This window comes from Phoenix dactylifera, chromosome 5, assembly GCF_009389715.1.
Source record: "Phoenix dactylifera cultivar Barhee BC4 chromosome 5, palm_55x_up_171113_PBpolish2nd_filt_p, whole genome shotgun sequence".
In the NCBI taxonomy this organism is placed as follows: Eukaryota; Viridiplantae; Streptophyta; class Magnoliopsida; order Arecales; family Arecaceae; genus Phoenix; species Phoenix dactylifera.
Genome location: NC_052396.1, coordinates 2,118,208 through 2,136,437, shown reverse-complemented (window position 1 = coordinate 2,136,437; position 18,230 = coordinate 2,118,208). Strand labels below are relative to the sequence as shown.

The following is an 18,230-nucleotide window of genomic DNA, read 5'->3' as shown; positions in this document are numbered from 1 at the left end:
CGAGCACTGGGGCGCTTCTGGCCAACGTATATTTCTTTTCACGGAGTGGCGGCTGTGCCACATCATGCAACTAATTATAAAGGAGCTTGCAATTCGGACAGATGCCTGAAAAATTGTGGAAAGGCATTCTCTCTTAAATTCGGAAATTTGCATCCTCCCTGAAACATAAGATTCTCGATATGAGATGGTCTGCTCGCGCAAGCAGGTATCACGTTCCTCGCTCATTTATCCAACCAGGCAGTTAACACCCTGCTCCTTTTAGGGGAGATGGGTGGAGATCCAACTCTAACATCATTTGAGACACGCTGGAAGCTTATGTGCGTATTGTATGTGATCGGAATCACATCCATCACCCTTAGATGCTTGGATCGGAATCACATGAACAACGAATAAATGTCTAGACCTGGAATTTTTGATCTGAGCTCACTTTCCTGCCCTAGGGTCAAAAGCATAGAGGAGGCTGAAAGACAAGTTAAACGCCCCATACATAGATAAAGAGGTGATTTCATATTAGTAACTTCCCATTTCTTTTGGCTCCTGGGACCGTTTGATTTGGAGGTTGACATCTCACACAAATCTTCAGCATTTAAAGGTTGATCTGATCGGTCATTGGAAAACAAAAGCTAAATATGCTATCAAACTGCTTTTCTATATTGTATTTGAAAAGACTTTCCTTTTAAATGCTACCACGACATAGTAAAAAAAGTACAAAAAAAAAGACCTTGTAAGCTGATGGTCTCTCCACATGAAGACTGCAGCCATTTGCACTAGCAAAGGAATGCATTTTCCAATAGAATTTGTTTGCAAAGACACATAGCACAGCAGCGAACTTATCAGATTCCTTGATGAGTTCTCAAACATTGTCAGCAGCCTTTTCACGCGATGTAACCTCTACGCTCCCTGTAACATCTAGTTGCTCAGCTGCCAACCTCTGTTCCAGCGCCCTTGCTCCCCGTTCTCTGCAGCAGTGAGGAAAAATAAAGGGTTTCAAGTCTCAATTCTCATAAAGTGAACGCATCTAAAGATTTAGAGCTAAAAATAACGTCCGATTAATTTTCCCACTAGATGCATGAAAAAATTAAACAAGCAAAACAAAGGATGAGCAACTCTAATAAGCATTTTGTTTTCCTCCAGTTTACATTTTGTTAGTGTTGCGAAGGATCCGCATGTTACAACAGTTTTGGAGCTGGAAGTCCAATGCAATATGCTGAAATATATGAAGAGTAGATGAAGAGAAGCTATGCCTTTTCGATTGTCATGCAATTTTAAAGCATCAAAAATCAATGGATAAAATAGGAAATGAAAAATGAAGTCAAAAACAGACAGAAACCCACCTTCTCCTAGATGCCTCAATAGGATCTGAACCAGGCAACGGAGTCAATGTATCGCCTCTCGTTTCAGAAGAAGTTTCAGACCTTCCACAAAAAGCCCGATCAAATAATGAAGCAACAGGGTCCAAAATTGGCCTGCAAGTTTAATTACATAGAGCATTATAAGAAATTATCAGCTTGAAGATATTCAATGAAACTTAATGATGAGGAGTAAATCTTACCATAAAACTTCAGGAAAGAACCTGGAGAAAGAAAACTCATCACTTGGATCTCCTTTAAGGCCTGTTTCTGGCTTCTTTTGGAAATAACGCAGGTAAATCCAACTCATATAAATGCCAAATAGTATAGTTGGAAGAAAAGATACAGATTCTGTTGTAAAAAAGCTTATAGCTACTGAGATCAATGCGGCAATAGTTGGCATCCACTGGGGAATGTAAGAAAGGCAGTAACAAATAATCAGCCAAATCCCCAGGAAGCATTAAGGATGATACCAAAAATAATTATTTACTTCAAACGTAAACATACCTTTGCTTTGATCTTCAAAAGAAAAATAAGATTCAACTCCTGATCTGGTATAATTTGTTTAATGCCTACTAGAAATCCAGAGAGAGCCCCATGGAAGCCAGAAAGAGGGGTATAACTGTAACAAAAGTACGCAAAAAAGAGAACTCAGCAGTCATATCATGTAAATATACAAAATCAATGAACTATTACGTAGGCAAAACAGATTCTAATGGTATAACATCTCAATCAAATCAATGCGAAAGCAGAATACGCACACTGATTGCTAATATCGACCTGCTGCAAGTGTTCTTGCAGAAAAATACTCTATCAGTGAATGATGCAAAGCAACCATCAAAATCAAACTTGGGATGATTAAAAAACTAATATTTTCATGCAGCATACTAACAGTCAATGTCTGCCTGTTGCAGGCGTTCTTGCAGAAAATGACTTTTACAAGTGTTTGACTCAAAGGACCAGCTAAAACCAAACATACGATAATGTAGAAACTAGAAAGTGTCTTTTTCATATCAGTAGAGATATTATGTCCTTGTAGCAGCCACTCTGATCCCGGGAAATAAGTGATTCTTATAATATAGATATTGGTTTTCAGTATCCATCCAATGTTACTCAGAACTACCAAAAAGAAATGTCAATTTCTAAGTTGCACCAAATAATTTAGTGAAAAACAAAAAGCAGGTCAGGAAAATGTGCAGTCCTGGTGAAGAATAGAATATGCTGCAATAATCAACTGATAGTTTCGGGAGTACATTGAAACTTACAGGTAACTTTCCTGCCTTCTTATGTAGTACAATGTAATGGCAGTAAGAAAGACGCAGACTGAAGTTAAAAAATTCACCACAATAATGAACTTCAAGAACTCCTTAGAACCCCATAGCGGTTCCAGCAATTTCCCAAATAAAAGAAGACCAACTGTGCTGATGACCACCTGCAAGTGCATGGTTGTTATCATCATTCACAAATATTGGGCAACATAGCAAGGCTCAAGCAAATATAAATATAACATAGCACAGATGAGATGAGACAAGAAGCGTGTCTAGTAAAAGTTGGAAGATTTAGAGTAATGAGTAGGCATAAGACAAGTAAGAGTTGTGGCAATGTAATTGAGAACCAATTGAGATGAACATGGTAAATAGAGGCTCTTGAATTATTGTTGAGACCAGAGAGGGAACTAAGCCAGTCGCAATATCCCAATAGGAAGGCACTTAAAAGGGCCTCAAATCAGAAGTGAAATAGTTGAAGGGCCAGAAGGAGGACAACTCAGGGCTGGCAGCATTCCAGAAGAGAATAAGATAGGCTAGTCGTGGAATATTTCAAGAGGGTGATGAATATGAGTGAGACAGAGAGAGAGAGATGAGGGGGAGGAGGTGCTAGGGTTTTAGTCGGGAAGGTGAGAGATGAAGGCAATGAGGGAAAAGAAAAGGGGGTGAACACTAAACGGGGTTACTGTGACTTTCCATGAACAGTGCAACCCCTCGTGCACTGCACCCGCCTATCCCTCAAAACATGTCAAAAAGTTAACTAAGTAGGTAAATAGTGGTGTTTAATACTGTTACTTCAGGGATGGCTTAGGTGGGTGCACTAAAAAGTCATGGCATTTCTTTTATAAAATATGGAAGGAAAAGAAAGGTTGCAACTGAGCAGAAACTGTGATTGCATGTCTGTGAACATGGAAAACTGAGTTGTAACTTTTTCCTTTTATCTTAGTTTTTTTTGGTGCTGGATTATTGAATTGTAACGCTGGACTGCTGATTATATACACTACATTTTTTAACAAATACACCCATCCACGTTCTTCTTACAATAAATAAGGAAAGTGCATAAGAAAACATAAATTATATATATAGAGATTCGTATGAGTTCCTACTTCCTAAACACTTCCGCCCCCAGCTTTTTAAAACTTGGTAATTCTGCATACATGCATATATACCCACACCTGCTTTAGGATATTAAGAATCAAACAGAAAGGATCCAAATAAAGATCAAACACAATGTTTATAATACATAGTATTTTTATTCTACTATTATAAAAAGTCTTTTATCATTGTTAGCTGGAAAAATTAGAAGGTTGCAAATAGTCCTTGTATATCTATTAGTAACAAAATGTGTACCTGCAAGAAAAGTTTGTATTTTAGTACTTTCTTTCTTGAGCAATGTCAACAACAAATGAAAAAAAGAAAAAGAGCTAACACCCTGCAAACATGACATATATCCCCAACCAAACAAAAGCTTATTAATATCTCATGTTTTACTTAAATTGGTGTAAGTCATGCAAGCAAAATGGAGTCCACAAAATTGTGCCTAGACTGACATCTTTTTAATGCAGAGTATAAATTTGACATTATTAGATTACTATTTATCCAATCTTCATATTAAAGAAAACTAATAAAAAATTCCCCCCTAGTAAGCCATGAGCAAACAATTTCACTACGACCAACATTTAGTAAAGATTCTGTACTATCATCTACAAATAAAGCTTGAAGCAAGTTTCATAGCCTGTCTTTTTTCACTTCCTATTATAAAAGGAGCACAATGAAAATATTGGTATGCAAGAAAGACAAACACCGGCAGATGAGAATACCATTGACTAAAATCGTGAACCAGAGAGTAAAGATTGGCATAAGCAATACTCTATGAGATAAAATATTTTATGAAAGTATGATATTCAAGACAGAGTGCACATTAACTACAAAGGAGAAAAAAAGGATATACCCCTGGAAGTGATTGCTCAATGTAGCCAGCAGTGATGAGGTTCCACGCAAATGGAATTGTCCTACAAAATTCATAACTCCTCAAAAGTAGTTCATAATGAAATTGGCAACTAAGCTCATTTGCATGGCCAGCAGTTACTAAGTATCGGTTCCATGAAAGTAAGCATCAGAAGAGTCAAGAAATGCTAGTTCTGTTATGGTTAAGGAGAATTTCGAGAGTTAGCTATTATAGATTAGCAGAGTACTCTGTTTCATATAAGAAAAAAAAATGTGTAACAGGGAGATAGATATTATACTTTTAGATGAGAGAGCTAGATGAAAACCCTAGAAAGAGGGTTGCATCCGAATCCAAATGCATGGTGTTAAGAATTACAGAGAGGAGTTTCAAGAAGATAGGCTTGCATATTGCAATCCTATAGTAAAAAGATGAGGATGCGACGATTCTGATTTTCTAAGTGGATGTCCCCTCACATGTGACTAATCAATAGCAAGAGTGAATGCAGATAGGCTTAATTTCATATGAAACAGTTATTAGAAAGATAGTTGGCACGCTGGAGTTCAGTTTCCAACTTCCAGTTACCAATTTCGATAAAAGAAAGTATACAAGATGGATGAAAATCTAGGCAAAGTTCCAAGCTTATGAATCTTATCATCGTCTAGCGAGTTCATACTACTCTTTTTTTAATTTTTTCGAAGATAGTGAATTCATATGATTGAGTAAGAATCAAAGATTTCCAAAGGAACATAGACTCACTTGACCATTGAAGAAACAGAAGTTTCATGTAAGGAGGCACTTATGGCTTATTCAGCATTCATATGACCCAAATGTACTAGGTTAAATTCATGTTTTCCTAGCAAAGTATAAATACAGTTCAATGCCCAACGTGTCACTTAACAAATTAACCAAGAAGACATCATCAATTACATTTAGACTTTCAGCACTATCATCAAGGATCAAAGATGGCACAATTACCTCATATTCTCGTTGAAGATTAGAAAATTGGGTTTCGTTTTCTTGATGATTTAACAATGACAATTGATTTCTGTAGTTACAGTTGTTTCCTCCTTAAGTTTCAAGATTTTTAGTTGATAAATATTTGAAAAATCAAAATACAAAAATAATAAAAAAAAAACAAGTCAAAAATAGATCAGGCACCAGTTTAAAGATTTTCTTTTGGGGGATCTTAGCAGATAGTGTTTCAGTGATTTCACATGAAGACAATCAAAAATATTATTTGTGGGAATTTTGCACGTATATTCCTTTTCTTATTTACCACTCAGAAAGCATATAGAGAATACGAACCCCTCCATCTACCAGAAAAAATATAACACCTCCCCCAAAATTCTATGATTTGCATTTATACATCCCATCTTTTGCTTTCATTTCTAACATTCTACGCTAGTTTGGCTAGAAAAATTATGTTAGCTTATCCAGCGGCAAATCTGCCTCGATTATATATGATGTTTTGCAATTTGAAGCTGATTATCCAATTTTTGTGCTCAACATTTATGCCTCCTTTCCACCTTTTGACATGTGAATTAAATAATCACGCACTTTTGACAGAGTAAATGTGGTAAAATCCTTTAAGGGATGAAATGGTAAACACTATGTAACATAAATTCTCGTTCGAGGACTGTTTTCCATTGCAGGAGTGCGTATGCAGTTTTCAGATTTCATAGGGGCACATATGCAGGTTTCATATTTTTGGCAGGGCATATATGCAAATTCGAGTACGATTTTAGCAGTTCCAGCGTTGCCTGGCCTATTAACCATTGACGATCGAACTCAAAGAGCGTAATGGTTACATTTGACAAAGATGGCGGTACATTTGTCTCAACACAAACCTAATGGGAGAAGTGGACCAATGATGCTTTAATCACCTGTAATACTGTTCAGAAAGAATCTTTGAAATTATCGAGCACATATCCAATGTCCAATACTACAAAACTAAGAGAATATAGTAAAGTTGGAAGACTGTAATGCAATACAGTCATAATATGGCAAAAGTTTATTGCAACTAGAAGAAGCACAGACCCAGACCCTCATGAAGAGCGCGAAGAGTTATGCACAATGATATATGCAAGTAATTCTGATGTTATGAAATTTCAACGGTTACCTTGCAGGAATAAGTGCGACATAATTGACAGCTGTAGGAAATATTTGCAGTAAAACATATCCTCCAACAAGTATCACGGCAAGGCCTTTGCACAATCGGGTAAATCCTGTGAAAAAGCTGCTGCCCTGAATTAAAAACCAAAGCATGCCTAAGCTGATATCACAAGATCACCAGTGTATTGCACATGCAAAATGCCACAAAAGATTTAAATGATGAAAGATGACTCCATTGTACAAACTGGAAAACGTAAGCAATGTGCATCCATAAGTGCACAAACATCTCAACTTAAAACACAAATAAATAATTAACAAAATATTCTTTAGAACATCATGATCAAAGGAAAGGATACTATAATAGTAACAACTAATATCAAAAATACCTAGTCTAATGTGGCAGCAAAATTCTGTCATCACTCGCTACTAATATTTCAAGTACTAACAGAATAATTATTATCACAATATTTTCTCAAATCTAGCAATTTACTCAAAAAGCTTTTACTGTAAACTCACAACATACAATGAATACTTCTGACACATGAGAAAGGGAGAAGAAGAGGAGGAGAAGGAGAAGAAAAGGAAAGAGAAGAGGAGAAGAAAAAGAGAGGAAGGCAGATGGAGAGAGAATGGAAGAATTCTCAATATTCTGTAATCTCAATAATTCAAGTTGTATTCTTAATTAACATAGCAATAGATTTATATAGATAACCCAAAATCTTAATAACAGTCCACATAAAAATAAAATACTAGACTCCACATAAAATTCTAATTCTAGAGTCCACAAAATTCTAGTTCCAAATACAAATAAAATTTTCTAATTTTCAAACAAAATAAAATTTTCTAATTTGTATATTTGCGGCTAACATAAGTATACCTAGAATTCTTATTAATGGACAGTCCTTCGTCAACTTCTCGGTTGTCACATAATTCCAAGCAAAAAAATGAATGATTGTGAAGGTATATTGGTTCAAACTCAAAAGCAGAATGGTAATAGAGATCCACATGTTCCTACAAACCAAAAACAAGTTCAAAAAGAAAAGAATAGAAAGGAACAAAGTTATATGCAGAACTGCACTGACAACTTTGCGATCAATTTTATAAACCATGCTATACTTATGGGTGAGGGTGCTGTAACCCCAGAAAATAATCGAATAGTCAACTTCCGGGAATCTGGTTAGCCTGTAAAATCTTGCGACCTATGGATCCCACTTGCGTAACCACCAACAACTTCCTTTAAATAGTAATCCTGCTTTCTCATCCCACTTCATGCAACCTCTTAAATACAATTAAAAAACTGTAAACCAAGTGATTGGAGGGTATTCAAGAATTCCATATGACAAACGACCTCTACTATGCCAAACACTTGTAAGTGAACATCAGTCCAAGGGGCTCACTTCCATTACTTGTATGTAAATTGAAACAAGAAGATTCTTCATGACACTGAGCTCTGAATATGAGTCTGAAAGAGATTAAAGCTCGTCTAGTCTAGAAACAATTCATGGAGCCCACAAAAAGTCCATGAAATAAATTTATGGGTTGTAATCTATTGGAATTGTTAAAGAATTATAAACTAGTGTTATCGTTCTAATGTTAAGCACATCTAACCACAACTGACCAACACAGCCACAGGAATAAGAACCTAAAAGGCCAACACCATGAAGGACGCCGTCGATTCCCAAGAATTCTCCAACGCACAACAAATCAGACCGTGGGTTTGCCCTTCTAGTTACTGGACGTCGTTAATCCATCGTAACCTCCACCAGATCACAGCATTCCCACCAGCAGTCCCAATGAGATCATTCAGAAGAGAGTTCTTGGAAATAACAGGAGATCTAGTGACATAGCCGTAGAAACTAGAAAGATGGCAAAATTGGGTGAAGGACATCAGAAGAAGACGGAGAAGTCAATAACAAGACTATAATCTTTGTTTCGGGGAAAAAAGCAAAAAACACTATGAAGAGCAAGAAACCGTTCCAGATCCGGATCTGGAATAAACAGACCTTCGTAAGCCCTAATCATGCCACTATTCTGAAGAAACTCCGGGGGGTGGGGGGTGGGGGGTGGGGCGGCGCGGGAGGCAGGAGGAGGAGGCGGGTGAAGGAGAAAGAGATCGCTTACTCACTCTGGCTGGGGATGAAGAAGAAGAGCTGCTCATCATCATGATCCTTTTCCTTCTTCCGGCCGTTCAGATCTTTCTCCTTCTGAGAGGAAGAGGCGTTGTTTCCGTTCAAGAATAATTCTCGCTCTCTCTAAACTAAGCCTAGGGTGGTGGTGTTCTCGTCGTCTCCGTAGGCGGTGCTCCTCCAACCTGGTTAAACTAAACCACAGCAGCCGGCTGCCGTCCGCTCTCCGATCGTGGTGTGATGTGGTATGGTGTCGTGTGGGGTGGGTTGGGGTGGGGTGGGGGGCACGCCCGCCGAGATGTCAACGACGTTAGTGCTTTGCCTTCAGATTCGGTAATAATGTAATACTAATATGTAACCCGCGCTGCAACGGCAGGATTTAGCCGAATGAAATCAAAAAATTTCAAATGCTTTATCAATAGAAGTTTCACCATGTCCAGTGAAAAATTAATTAGGGCCATACTCACTTTTTCTGGTAACTAGATAAATTTTGATTTTTGTATACGTAAAACCTGAAAAAAGAGAGGTGCAGACCAAAAAGAAAAAGAAAAGAGATAAGAAAACCCCTGTTGATTAACATGTTCCATTATTTAGTGTAATATACTAACATTGAGCAGGGCAGCTAAAAGAGATGGATAGTTATGATCCCATGATTCATCTAATTTATGCCTCTCTTTAAAATCAAATTTTATCATATTAACTACATAATTAAAAATTTTGATAGGACATATTTTATAGAAAATAAAAGAAAGTGAGCATATCTTTCAATAAAAAATACTTTTAAATGTTTATTAGTGTATAAAAAAAAGTTTCTTAGATATATATTACTGGCTTGGTAATTCAATATTTATTCTTCCATCGGGCATTGCACCAACTTCTGCGAAGCACACCAATTTCTTAATACCATATGGCATAAGGAGCTTTCCTCCCCTTTTTTTTAACCCCCACAAATTACACCAATCTTTCCATAGCACAATGGTTTTTCCCTTATTTTTTGAAATTTGAAAGGCAAAAGCGACTCTATTATTATCTTGCTAGGCACATGAGCAATTCAAGATCCATTGCACGTGAAACCATGATTTTGTACTTTGGAAAAATTCTTAGACCAGATTGGGTCAAAATCTCGAAGGATAACACCACTTCGATACTGGAATCTTTATCTCTCACTTGAAAACAAAAGGATGCGGCATTAAGCTAACACTCAAGCACGGTATGAAGATCTTATTTTTATTCGTAGGGAATGGTTATCCCCCAGCATCATTGCTTGCCTCAAAGAAGAGGTATACAAAGTCAGACACGGATGGATAGCTTGAAAAGTCGTGGACAAAAGGTCAAAGTCTTTTTTTAAGGATAACAGCAGAGGTGCATATATTGAAGAAATATGGAGAACTTCATGAAGAAAATCAAAAATACTTTAATTTTTTAGAAAAGAAAAAAAATTAAAAAAATTTAATCTACAGGAAAAAAATATTCGGTGGGGGCTGCTTCTGTTTGTAAAGATGGTGGCATGCAACCAGCAACATATAAGATTTCCCCAGTTCATCGAAGCCAACAGTCCCCTTGACTGCCTCTCTCTCAGAGGCAGGCCTAGGCTCGTCTTGCTCACTGACTTTCTCTCTCTCTCTCTCTTGCACGGACTGTAGAGCCGATGTCTTTGAGGCTCGTTGATGCTTTTGCCCAACTGGAAGGAGCCGTGAGGTTTCTGTCAAAATGTTTGCTGTCACCGCCATCATACTGGCCAAGTACTAAAAATGCATCAATCCCCAGTAAAAGCAAAAAGAAAGAAAAATAGAAAATTAATAGCATCACCAACATGAAAGGTCAAACGTCATGTCATTATCAGTGTAATCCATCATTTCAGAACAGATGAATCTATCATTTACCAATAACAACCTGGAGCAAATCATCCTCACATATCATGATACATTCTATACAAATCACTCTGTGCCGTATTCCTCTGAAAACCAACATGATATGGTAACTAGACCCCGCGAAATGATAAGATTAGAAACGCGATGCCTGCCAAGAAAAAGAAAAGGCAAAGAAGAAAAGGGCGCTTTCTACTGCACTGCCACTAGGCTATGTGCATGTCGATTAAAGCTGTCATCACCTTAAGCCTATCAGGAAATGCTGTCAAAATTCAAAGGCACCCGCAGGTCCCGCACCAGTGGCTATAAGTTACTGGTCCATAAAAAACTATGATTACATTGCCTTCCCGGACCTTGTTTTCAAAACACCCGCCTCCACTTCTTTCATGAACTTTTTCTTCCTATGCCTCCTATCATGTTGCCACTTCCTATCATGTTGCCACTTCCTGAATCTTTTTCTCTTCCTCATCCAACTTGAATAATCTTTTCCACGCTTGCATTCAATGAAGTCAACCAAATCATCCCACTCCGAGGGATTTTTATGATAGTCTGGCAAGCACTCAATAAAAGCCTCACCATTGCAGGCATCAGCTTCATTTGTTGAGGGAGAATGCCACCATACGTCCTCAGCAGGAATTATACTGCCTGACCGGCCATCTTGCATCTCACCTAAGTTCCTTTCCCCGGCATCAATCCTACAAAAGTAATAAAGGAATTGGTTCTTAGTATTATATGTTAGGAAGCAAAATGCAAACTTATAGATGGGATTGAGATAGAAATGGATATAAGAAGACGTGATTAACACTCATGCGTAGCCATAAAACTAGGTAATAACCAATGACCCCCCTGACATTGATGAAACTCCCATGACCAAGTCCTATTCTGCAACTTAACGAATGAACCTATTAAAGCTAGACAAAATTAATCCACATTCAACAGCTCCATAACAACTGTTTTCTCAAAGAAATTATTAACTCACAGCCTTACAAATGAAACAGAGAACTACATCAGGACCAGCAAGTCATGATCTGCAAGTAGATTACCACTTGAATTAATTAATCTAACCAAAGGTTCAAAATCTTAATTTGATCGCAGCAAATTGAATTTTGTTTTCAACAGTTTTAGCTAGTTCAATAGTAGTTCCAATCCAACTTTTGAAGTTTCAGACCATCAAAAAAAAAAGAGAACGAAATTATAAGAACAGAAAAAAAAAAAAAAAGTATTCTATATGTCGTTTTAGAGCACACTATATGGTTTGGATCCCTCGGGCGTATATATATTGTTTCACAATTGCAAAAACTGTAAAAGTATTTAAAATATTAGAAACATAAAAAAATCTAATAAACAAGAACATAAATTAGGAGAAAAATAGCACAAGATAAAAAAATGCATGCCATTCTGAAATATAATATGTTATACGGTAAGAATCTTACACAACATACAAATTCATGCCAAAATGACAGTTTTTTAGTTGCTTTTATAAAAATGTCTTTGACAAATATATTATAAATTTTCTCAGTTAGGGCATAGGCATATCAGCATATGCATGACAAGTAGAGTAAGTTCGGTCACATACATTAGCTTCTATTGAAACAACAAAACCAACCCCTATTTTAGGTTGGTTCTGACATAGATCGAAATGTTTCAATCTCGGTTTCAGTGTTCTAAAGAAACTTCAAACAATGGATCTGTCTACTCATATCTCATAATTTCCCCTTTTCTTTTGGGTTTCTTTTTTCCCTATTTTCCCTAGCTTGCTATATATTCTTACTTCTGGGTTACCATGTTTCATGGAGAAAGTTCTTTTCCCACCTACAATAAACTAGGGAGGCCCCCTCCTTTCTTTTGAACAAAGTTCTACTAGAAGTGCCTGTTCAGATGGTTAAACAATACGAACAGAAAACAACTACTTCAAGACAAGAAGAAATAGTTTTATAGATTTGAATGCTTTTGATTTGGTCAAATTGGTCATCTCTCTAGAGATTATCAGGGCAATATGACGGAAAGGTCTCCAAAAGAAAATAAGATATTGAGTGTGTCAAAGGTGACAAGAAGGACTAAGCACTATTTTCAAGCTTGCCAAATAGCATTAAAGCAAAGGTGGAGATTGAATACATATGACAGTTTTTCATATCAATGTCAGACATTACAAAGAACATCACGCTGAGTAAATTATTTACTTCACATTTAAAAAAAATGTCAAAGAGGAGGAGTTTAAGGAGAAAAAACGTGGCCAACCTGCATCAATACGGGCAATGCCCTTCCTTGCTCTCTGACTCCACAATGAGGTGTACTGTCTTTCTTCTATTTTACCATCAGCTCTTATTTCTTTTTCAATTTTATTAATTTTAATTAGTGGACCTAATGGATGGACTCAATTTTGTCCTTTTAATTACCTATGCTTAATCATACTTTTAACTTAGATAGTTAATGTCAGAATGAGGACCAATCATAAAACTTTGTCGAATTTTAACGGCTCATATAACGATCCTTATGGCCAAGAGCCATAAAGGATTGGACATAGTTTGTTGGTTAAGATCAAGGTTAACTATCATTCATGTTCTATGCATGTCGAAGAATGAGGGAGTGGCTTGCTGGAAGCAAGATATTTTCAATTTCAATGTTATAAAAAGGGAACGAAAAGAGATGAATCAGGGCGTGGACAATCTTTGCTGGGCAACATTGAAGGGTTTTGTACACAAATGTAAAAAGTACATGTGAAATTGATGTTTTTCACATGTCAAGACATTGATACACTTGTCCAGAACCAAGTTTTTCCAGATTGTTACAATTCTTTGTTGATTATTCTATGGAATAAACCAGAATTAGCATTTTTTTCCTCTTTCTACACATTTATTTTTGCAATACATACAAGAAAAAGATTGATTATTAAGGAAGCTACAGAACCAGAAACCTTAATACCAAAATTTCTGATTCAGCTGCCTCCTGTACTTCTCACAATAATATAGTTTGTTTTTTTGCTGTCTTGACTTCAAATAGAATATCCGTTTCCTGTTTCACGTTATATTTCAATAAACATCCAAATAAAAGTTTATATTGCCTAATTGCCATGTATATAAAAATTTTGATGATTGCAAATCCGAAACCTTGTATAAATAAAAGATATAAAGTGTGTCATATGTGCGCATGTGCATGTCCGTGCACAAACATATACATACATTTATACATATGTATGTATGCGTGTATATACACCCATACATACATACATGCATATAATTTATACCACAAATTACAAATGTTCATCAAATAAAATGAAGAAAGTTCAAATCAACTTATATATAGTATATAAATAGCAGATTCATGAACCAATGGTAGGTAAAATTGGAAAAGATTGCATGAAATACCTTTGTTTTTCATATGTGAGGCATCTGGAATTATCCCTCAAATAGAGTGTCTGAATGTTTTGTAAGTTCAATGCTATTCTTGCACTTGACCTTCTACGAACCAAGCTCTGTAAAGTAGCTTTCTTGGTTTGTAATAAAGACCAGAATCACAACAATGATGAAACATATCATCCAAATGAAAACAAAATTTCAGTAAAGGAGTGTAATACCTTTGGAGATTTTTCTAGAGGGCTATGATTTAATGCAGCATCCTTTATGTTGCCAAGTAATGGCCTGAATACATCTAAACTACCCTCTTCAAGAAGGAGAAGATTCATTATTGTCATCATCATAAAAATGCAGCCCTTCCATAAAAATCCAAGCCTTCTGTCCAAACTATATGATGACAAGCACACAAAATGCGCCAACATCAACATTGGCTCCTTATGCTGTACAGGATGCATTCCGATCACATCAAGCAATATCTTTTGAACGAGTAGATTTGCACCATATTTCCCAAAACAACCGATGATGCTTAAAATAAAATCATATTCCTTGCAATCTTTTGATGTTTTCATACCACGTGGACACCCATTTTGCCTTAAATTCCATACAATTTGCAAAAGTGCAGAACTCATTAATTTTAGTACAGCAGCAAGACAGTATATCTCTTGCTGAATTTTATCCCCTCTATTATCTGATGTGCTTTTCTCAATCTCCCCAGGAAGAATGCCTAGTGCTATAAAATTTAGAAGTAAATAAGTCTCATCCCTGCACATTTCATCTACAACATGTTGGTTCCATCTGATGTAAGCAACAGAATTGCTTACAATGTCCGCTTTGGTTCCAGAGAGCATGCCCTGAGAGTGTGAGCGGCAGAAATCAAGCATCTTGTCAATTTGATAATTAAGCATATTGCAGGTGACCGATCGGACACAAGAATCTAAAGACTTCTTGGCACAAGAACCTGACTGACCCACACATCCAATAGAATTATCGATATAATCTAAGTTAGGCAGGCAATCTACATAAAGCTTGACCGATATTTCAAATGCTAAGATGTAACGACTCATCACTTCATCATTTGATTTGTTATCTGCTGGCCTTTGAATACCTATGCATCTAGAAGCCAACAAGATCAGATGTGCTTGGAGCATAAGTGGCAGAGAAAACATGGTGCAGCTGCCTAGTAATGTCAAGGCTGCATCCAAGCCTAGTTCTGGAATTGCATCATCAACCTTATCTGTCCAAGAAAGTGAATGAATGAATCTACTAAATGTCCGCTCATCATAATATGTCAGAAGAAAATGACCAGAAACAAGCTCCTGAATGGCAGAAATATCCCCATCAATGCCATGAGATGCAAGCAGCTTATCTGTCGTAGCAGAAACATAATCTGTCATTATAAAATGCTTTCTAAGTTGGTGTTGCTCCAAAAACTCATCGATGAATACCTGAAAGCAATGTACATCACAAGTATTTTAAAACTGATAGACATCTAGAAAACATGAGCACATATATGCATGAATCTGTGCATGGAACATGCATACAAATGCGTGCATCCAATTCTAATAGATAAAATGCAGACATCCCTAGCAACAGTGCTGATTGCGCACGACCATGCATCATCCTAAATCCTCATGTGAAATTGATTTCCCTATGGCAAAAGCATCATCCGTGCAAATTACGATTATTCTTGCTCGCTTGAATTGGTACAGATTTTCCATGTAAATCGGGGCAAATTAACATTCATATACTAAACAAATAAAGAGGAAAAGAAATCATATTCTTTCAACAATACCGAACAATCACTTCTCATCAGCAAAATGCATAAGAAAGAGCCAACTTCTCGATGCCCCTTCTACACCCAACAAAACAAGAATCGCTCATGCAATTCAGTTTAGAAAGCCAGTATTCCTGAAATTACCTCAAGTACTGCAGGAAAAAAGGCAGGCCGTGGCACCCTAGCTTCCGGATCTGCCCCATCAAGCACGCGTGCGCATTCATGGAGACGAGTTAGCGAATTTGGCGTAGGCAGCCTTCTAAGCACCGCAAGAAGAATATCGCACCTCTCCAGAACTAGACTCAGGTCAAACTCGAGAAACCGCAACATTGCCGTACAGCATCTCAAGAGCAGCAGAAATCCTTGCGGAGAGGATTCGCAGCCAATTTTTTTCTCCACAGCCACCGCACGAGGAGCGATGTCTGCGGCGGGGAGTAGTTGTTCAAACTGTTCCTGCAGTTCTTTGAAGAGCAAATCGGAAAGACTAACGATATCGGCAAACTCGATGCGAGTTTGGAGCCATCGGTTGGAGACGAACAGGGAGGTGGCGTCTCCGAGCCCTCCCTGCAGACACGACGCATCCGGAGACAGTTTTAAAAGCACGCAATACAGATCCTTCCAGACAAGGGGCATCGCAACCTGACCTAAAAGAACGAGCGGTCGCTCAACCAAACCAATGGAATGGAGACATCAACGGCGGATCCAAACCATGGGTTTCTTCTTCATATTTTTTCTTCCTGTATCTGCCCGTAGCTCTTGTCAGAAGAAGGGAAAGAGGATCCAAACCATGGGTTTCTTCTTCTTCTTCTTCTTCTTCTTCTTCTTCTTCTTCTTCTTCTTTAATATTTGCCCTAGCTTGGTGCAAGAAGAAGGGAAAGTTTTGGGCGAGGAAGTCACCTGTTTGTGGAACGAAGAATGGGGACGGGCTGCCGACGGATAGCCAGTACGAGTGGATGAGGGAAGCGGATTGAACGTCGGACGACCAACGGCGGCGGAAGAGAGTGGAAGAAGCGCGGAAAGCCCAGGGAGGGATTGGCCTCGCTCCAATCTCCTCCAAACCTCGAAGGTACAAATTGAAGAATTGGGCATCTGCCGACTTTTTTTTTTTTTACTGCCCGCGCCAAACGTAATTGCCTTAGTAAATCAAGTGGTTCCGCTCACAAAAAAAAAAATCAAAAAAAAAAAATCACTCATCTGAAGTAGTAATGTTTTTTAAATTATTTATAAAATAAAAAACTTTCTATCTTGATCTTGATAAAATAAAATTTTGAATTATTCTTCATGAACAAAGCAATTAAAAAATTACAATCGTAGTTGAATTATGCACAGATTTTATGATCTTATAGTTTTTTTTTGACTAATTTATGAAAAATTATAAATTGATGGTGCCATGTTTTTTTTTTTGTTTATTTGTTATTCTTGTCTCCTTTATTCTTCATTTAAATAATTAAATAAATAAATTTTTAACAATACGTCGTTTTTACTTTTTATTTTTGATTCTATATTATTTGAATCCTTTCTCCTTTTTTTTTTTTTTGACTTCTGATGAATTTGCGAGATTTTTTTCCTAATTTCGAATATTTACCACACGCCGAATTGTCTCCAAACATCAAACCTGCGATCACGGTCATCGGGTGTGCCGTGAATTCAATCTCATCGGAGCCTGGCTTTAGGTCTGGAAAGGAGGGGCGAGAGTAGTGCATACATGTGGCCTATGCACACATATAAGCAAGGCGAGATTGGATGGGCGCGCTTTTGACTGGTCCGTGCAGGCCTATGCACACCTAGCCATGCGCAACCATGTTTGCATGCAGCACGGTCGCATAGCCATATTATTATTGAAAAGAAATGAATGGGTGATGCTATACTAACCCATATCAAAAGGATAATTATTTCCACGCCATATTCGCTTACCATTTCCGATGCCACAATTAACAAGAACAGCGTCCCTGAGGTAGTATGCCATGGAAAATTTTCGAATCATTAATTTCACTCGAGGACTAGTAAGGACCTTCCATATCCAGCTTGTTCTCTTCCCATTTCATACTCCGGCTTTTTACAATTCCTTATAAACGCTGTACACCTTAACAGCCTTCCCTTTACTCTCCCTCTTTCCAATAGCGTCATCATGTATTCCATCCACTCGAGCATCGCCCTCGGTCCTCAGTCCGATACCGTGATGCCTGGCTTTTTGGTCTTTCCACAAGTCTTTTGAGGTTTTGTCAACCTCGAGGTACATATACGCCTTTGTCCTATGCATCAAAATATCTTTTTTAGCGACTAGTTGATCATCAAATTCAGTAAGGAAACAAGTGCCAGAAATTATTAGATCCAATTCCTTACCTGAACCTTTACACTCTGGAATTTAAGCATATCATGGTGGCCGTTCTTGTTTTCACTAATTAATCAGTTATACCCATCTAGAACCAGTTCGT

General features: G+C 37.4%; 2 protein-coding genes across 4 annotated transcripts; both read right to left on the bottom strand.

The window, feature by feature from the left end:
* Positions 1–609: 609 nt before the first annotated feature.
* On the bottom strand, positions 610–9,090 carry LOC103703978 (rhomboid-like protein 19). 2 transcript variants are annotated; one of them, XM_008787077.4, is made up of 8 exons: positions 8,800–9,090; positions 6,682–6,806; positions 4,566–4,626; positions 2,615–2,781; positions 1,857–1,971; positions 1,553–1,755; positions 1,335–1,466; positions 610–959 (listed from the first exon to the last, which is right to left on the bottom strand). In XM_008787077.4, the coding sequence occupies exons 1-8, from the start codon at positions 8,836–8,838 to the stop codon at positions 854–856; spliced, it is 948 nt and encodes a 315-aa protein (XP_008785299.1). In that variant the 5' UTR covers positions 8,839–9,090; the 3' UTR covers positions 610–853. The 2 variants fall into 2 exon arrangements, with proteins under 2 accessions (XP_008785299.1, XP_038982402.1); XM_039126474.1 differs by lacking the exon at positions 4,566–4,626 and having other exon boundaries at positions 8,796–9,090.
* Positions 9,091–10,616: 1,526 nt separating this feature from the next.
* On the bottom strand, positions 10,617–16,891 carry LOC103703977. Of its 2 annotated transcripts, none has more exons than XM_039126472.1 (4): positions 15,940–16,891; positions 14,243–15,466; positions 14,034–14,155; positions 10,617–11,363 (listed from the first exon to the last, which is right to left on the bottom strand). In XM_039126472.1, exons 1-4 carry the CDS (start codon positions 16,426–16,428, stop codon positions 11,003–11,005), a joined length of 2,196 nt encoding a protein of 731 aa, XP_038982400.1. In that variant the 5' UTR covers positions 16,429–16,891; the 3' UTR covers positions 10,617–11,002. The 2 variants fall into 2 exon arrangements, with proteins under 2 accessions (XP_038982400.1, XP_008785298.2); XM_008787076.4 differs by having other exon boundaries at positions 14,034–14,140; positions 15,940–16,889.
* Between the last annotated feature and the right edge of the window lie 1,339 nt (positions 16,892–18,230).

Bases quoted from the DNA above. Each gene is read 5' to 3' on its own strand.
- LOC103703978 (XM_008787077.4), bottom strand. From the start codon at position 8,838: ATGATGATGAGCAGCTCTTCTTCTTCATCCCCAGCCAGA. The intron at 2,782-4,565 runs GTATATCCTTTT...ATGCACTTGCAG, and splicing joins TTGAGCAATCACTTCCAGGG to GTGGTCATCAGCACAGTTGG. The intron at 1,972-2,614 runs GTAAGTTTCAAT...CTTTTGTTACAG, and splicing joins AGAAGGCAGGAAAGTTACCT to TTATACCCCTCTTTCTGGCT.
- LOC103703977 (XM_039126472.1), bottom strand. From the start codon at position 16,428: ATGCCCCTTGTCTGGAAGGATCTGTATTGCGTGCTTTTAAAACTGTCT. The intron at 14,156-14,242 runs GTATTACACTCC...TTACAAACCAAG, and splicing joins CTCTAGAAAAATCTCCAAAG to AAAGCTACTTTACAGAGCTT. The intron at 11,364-14,033 runs GTATTTCATGCA...TTACTTTTGTAG, and splicing joins CTCACATATGAAAAACAAAG to GATTGATGCCGGGGAAAGGA.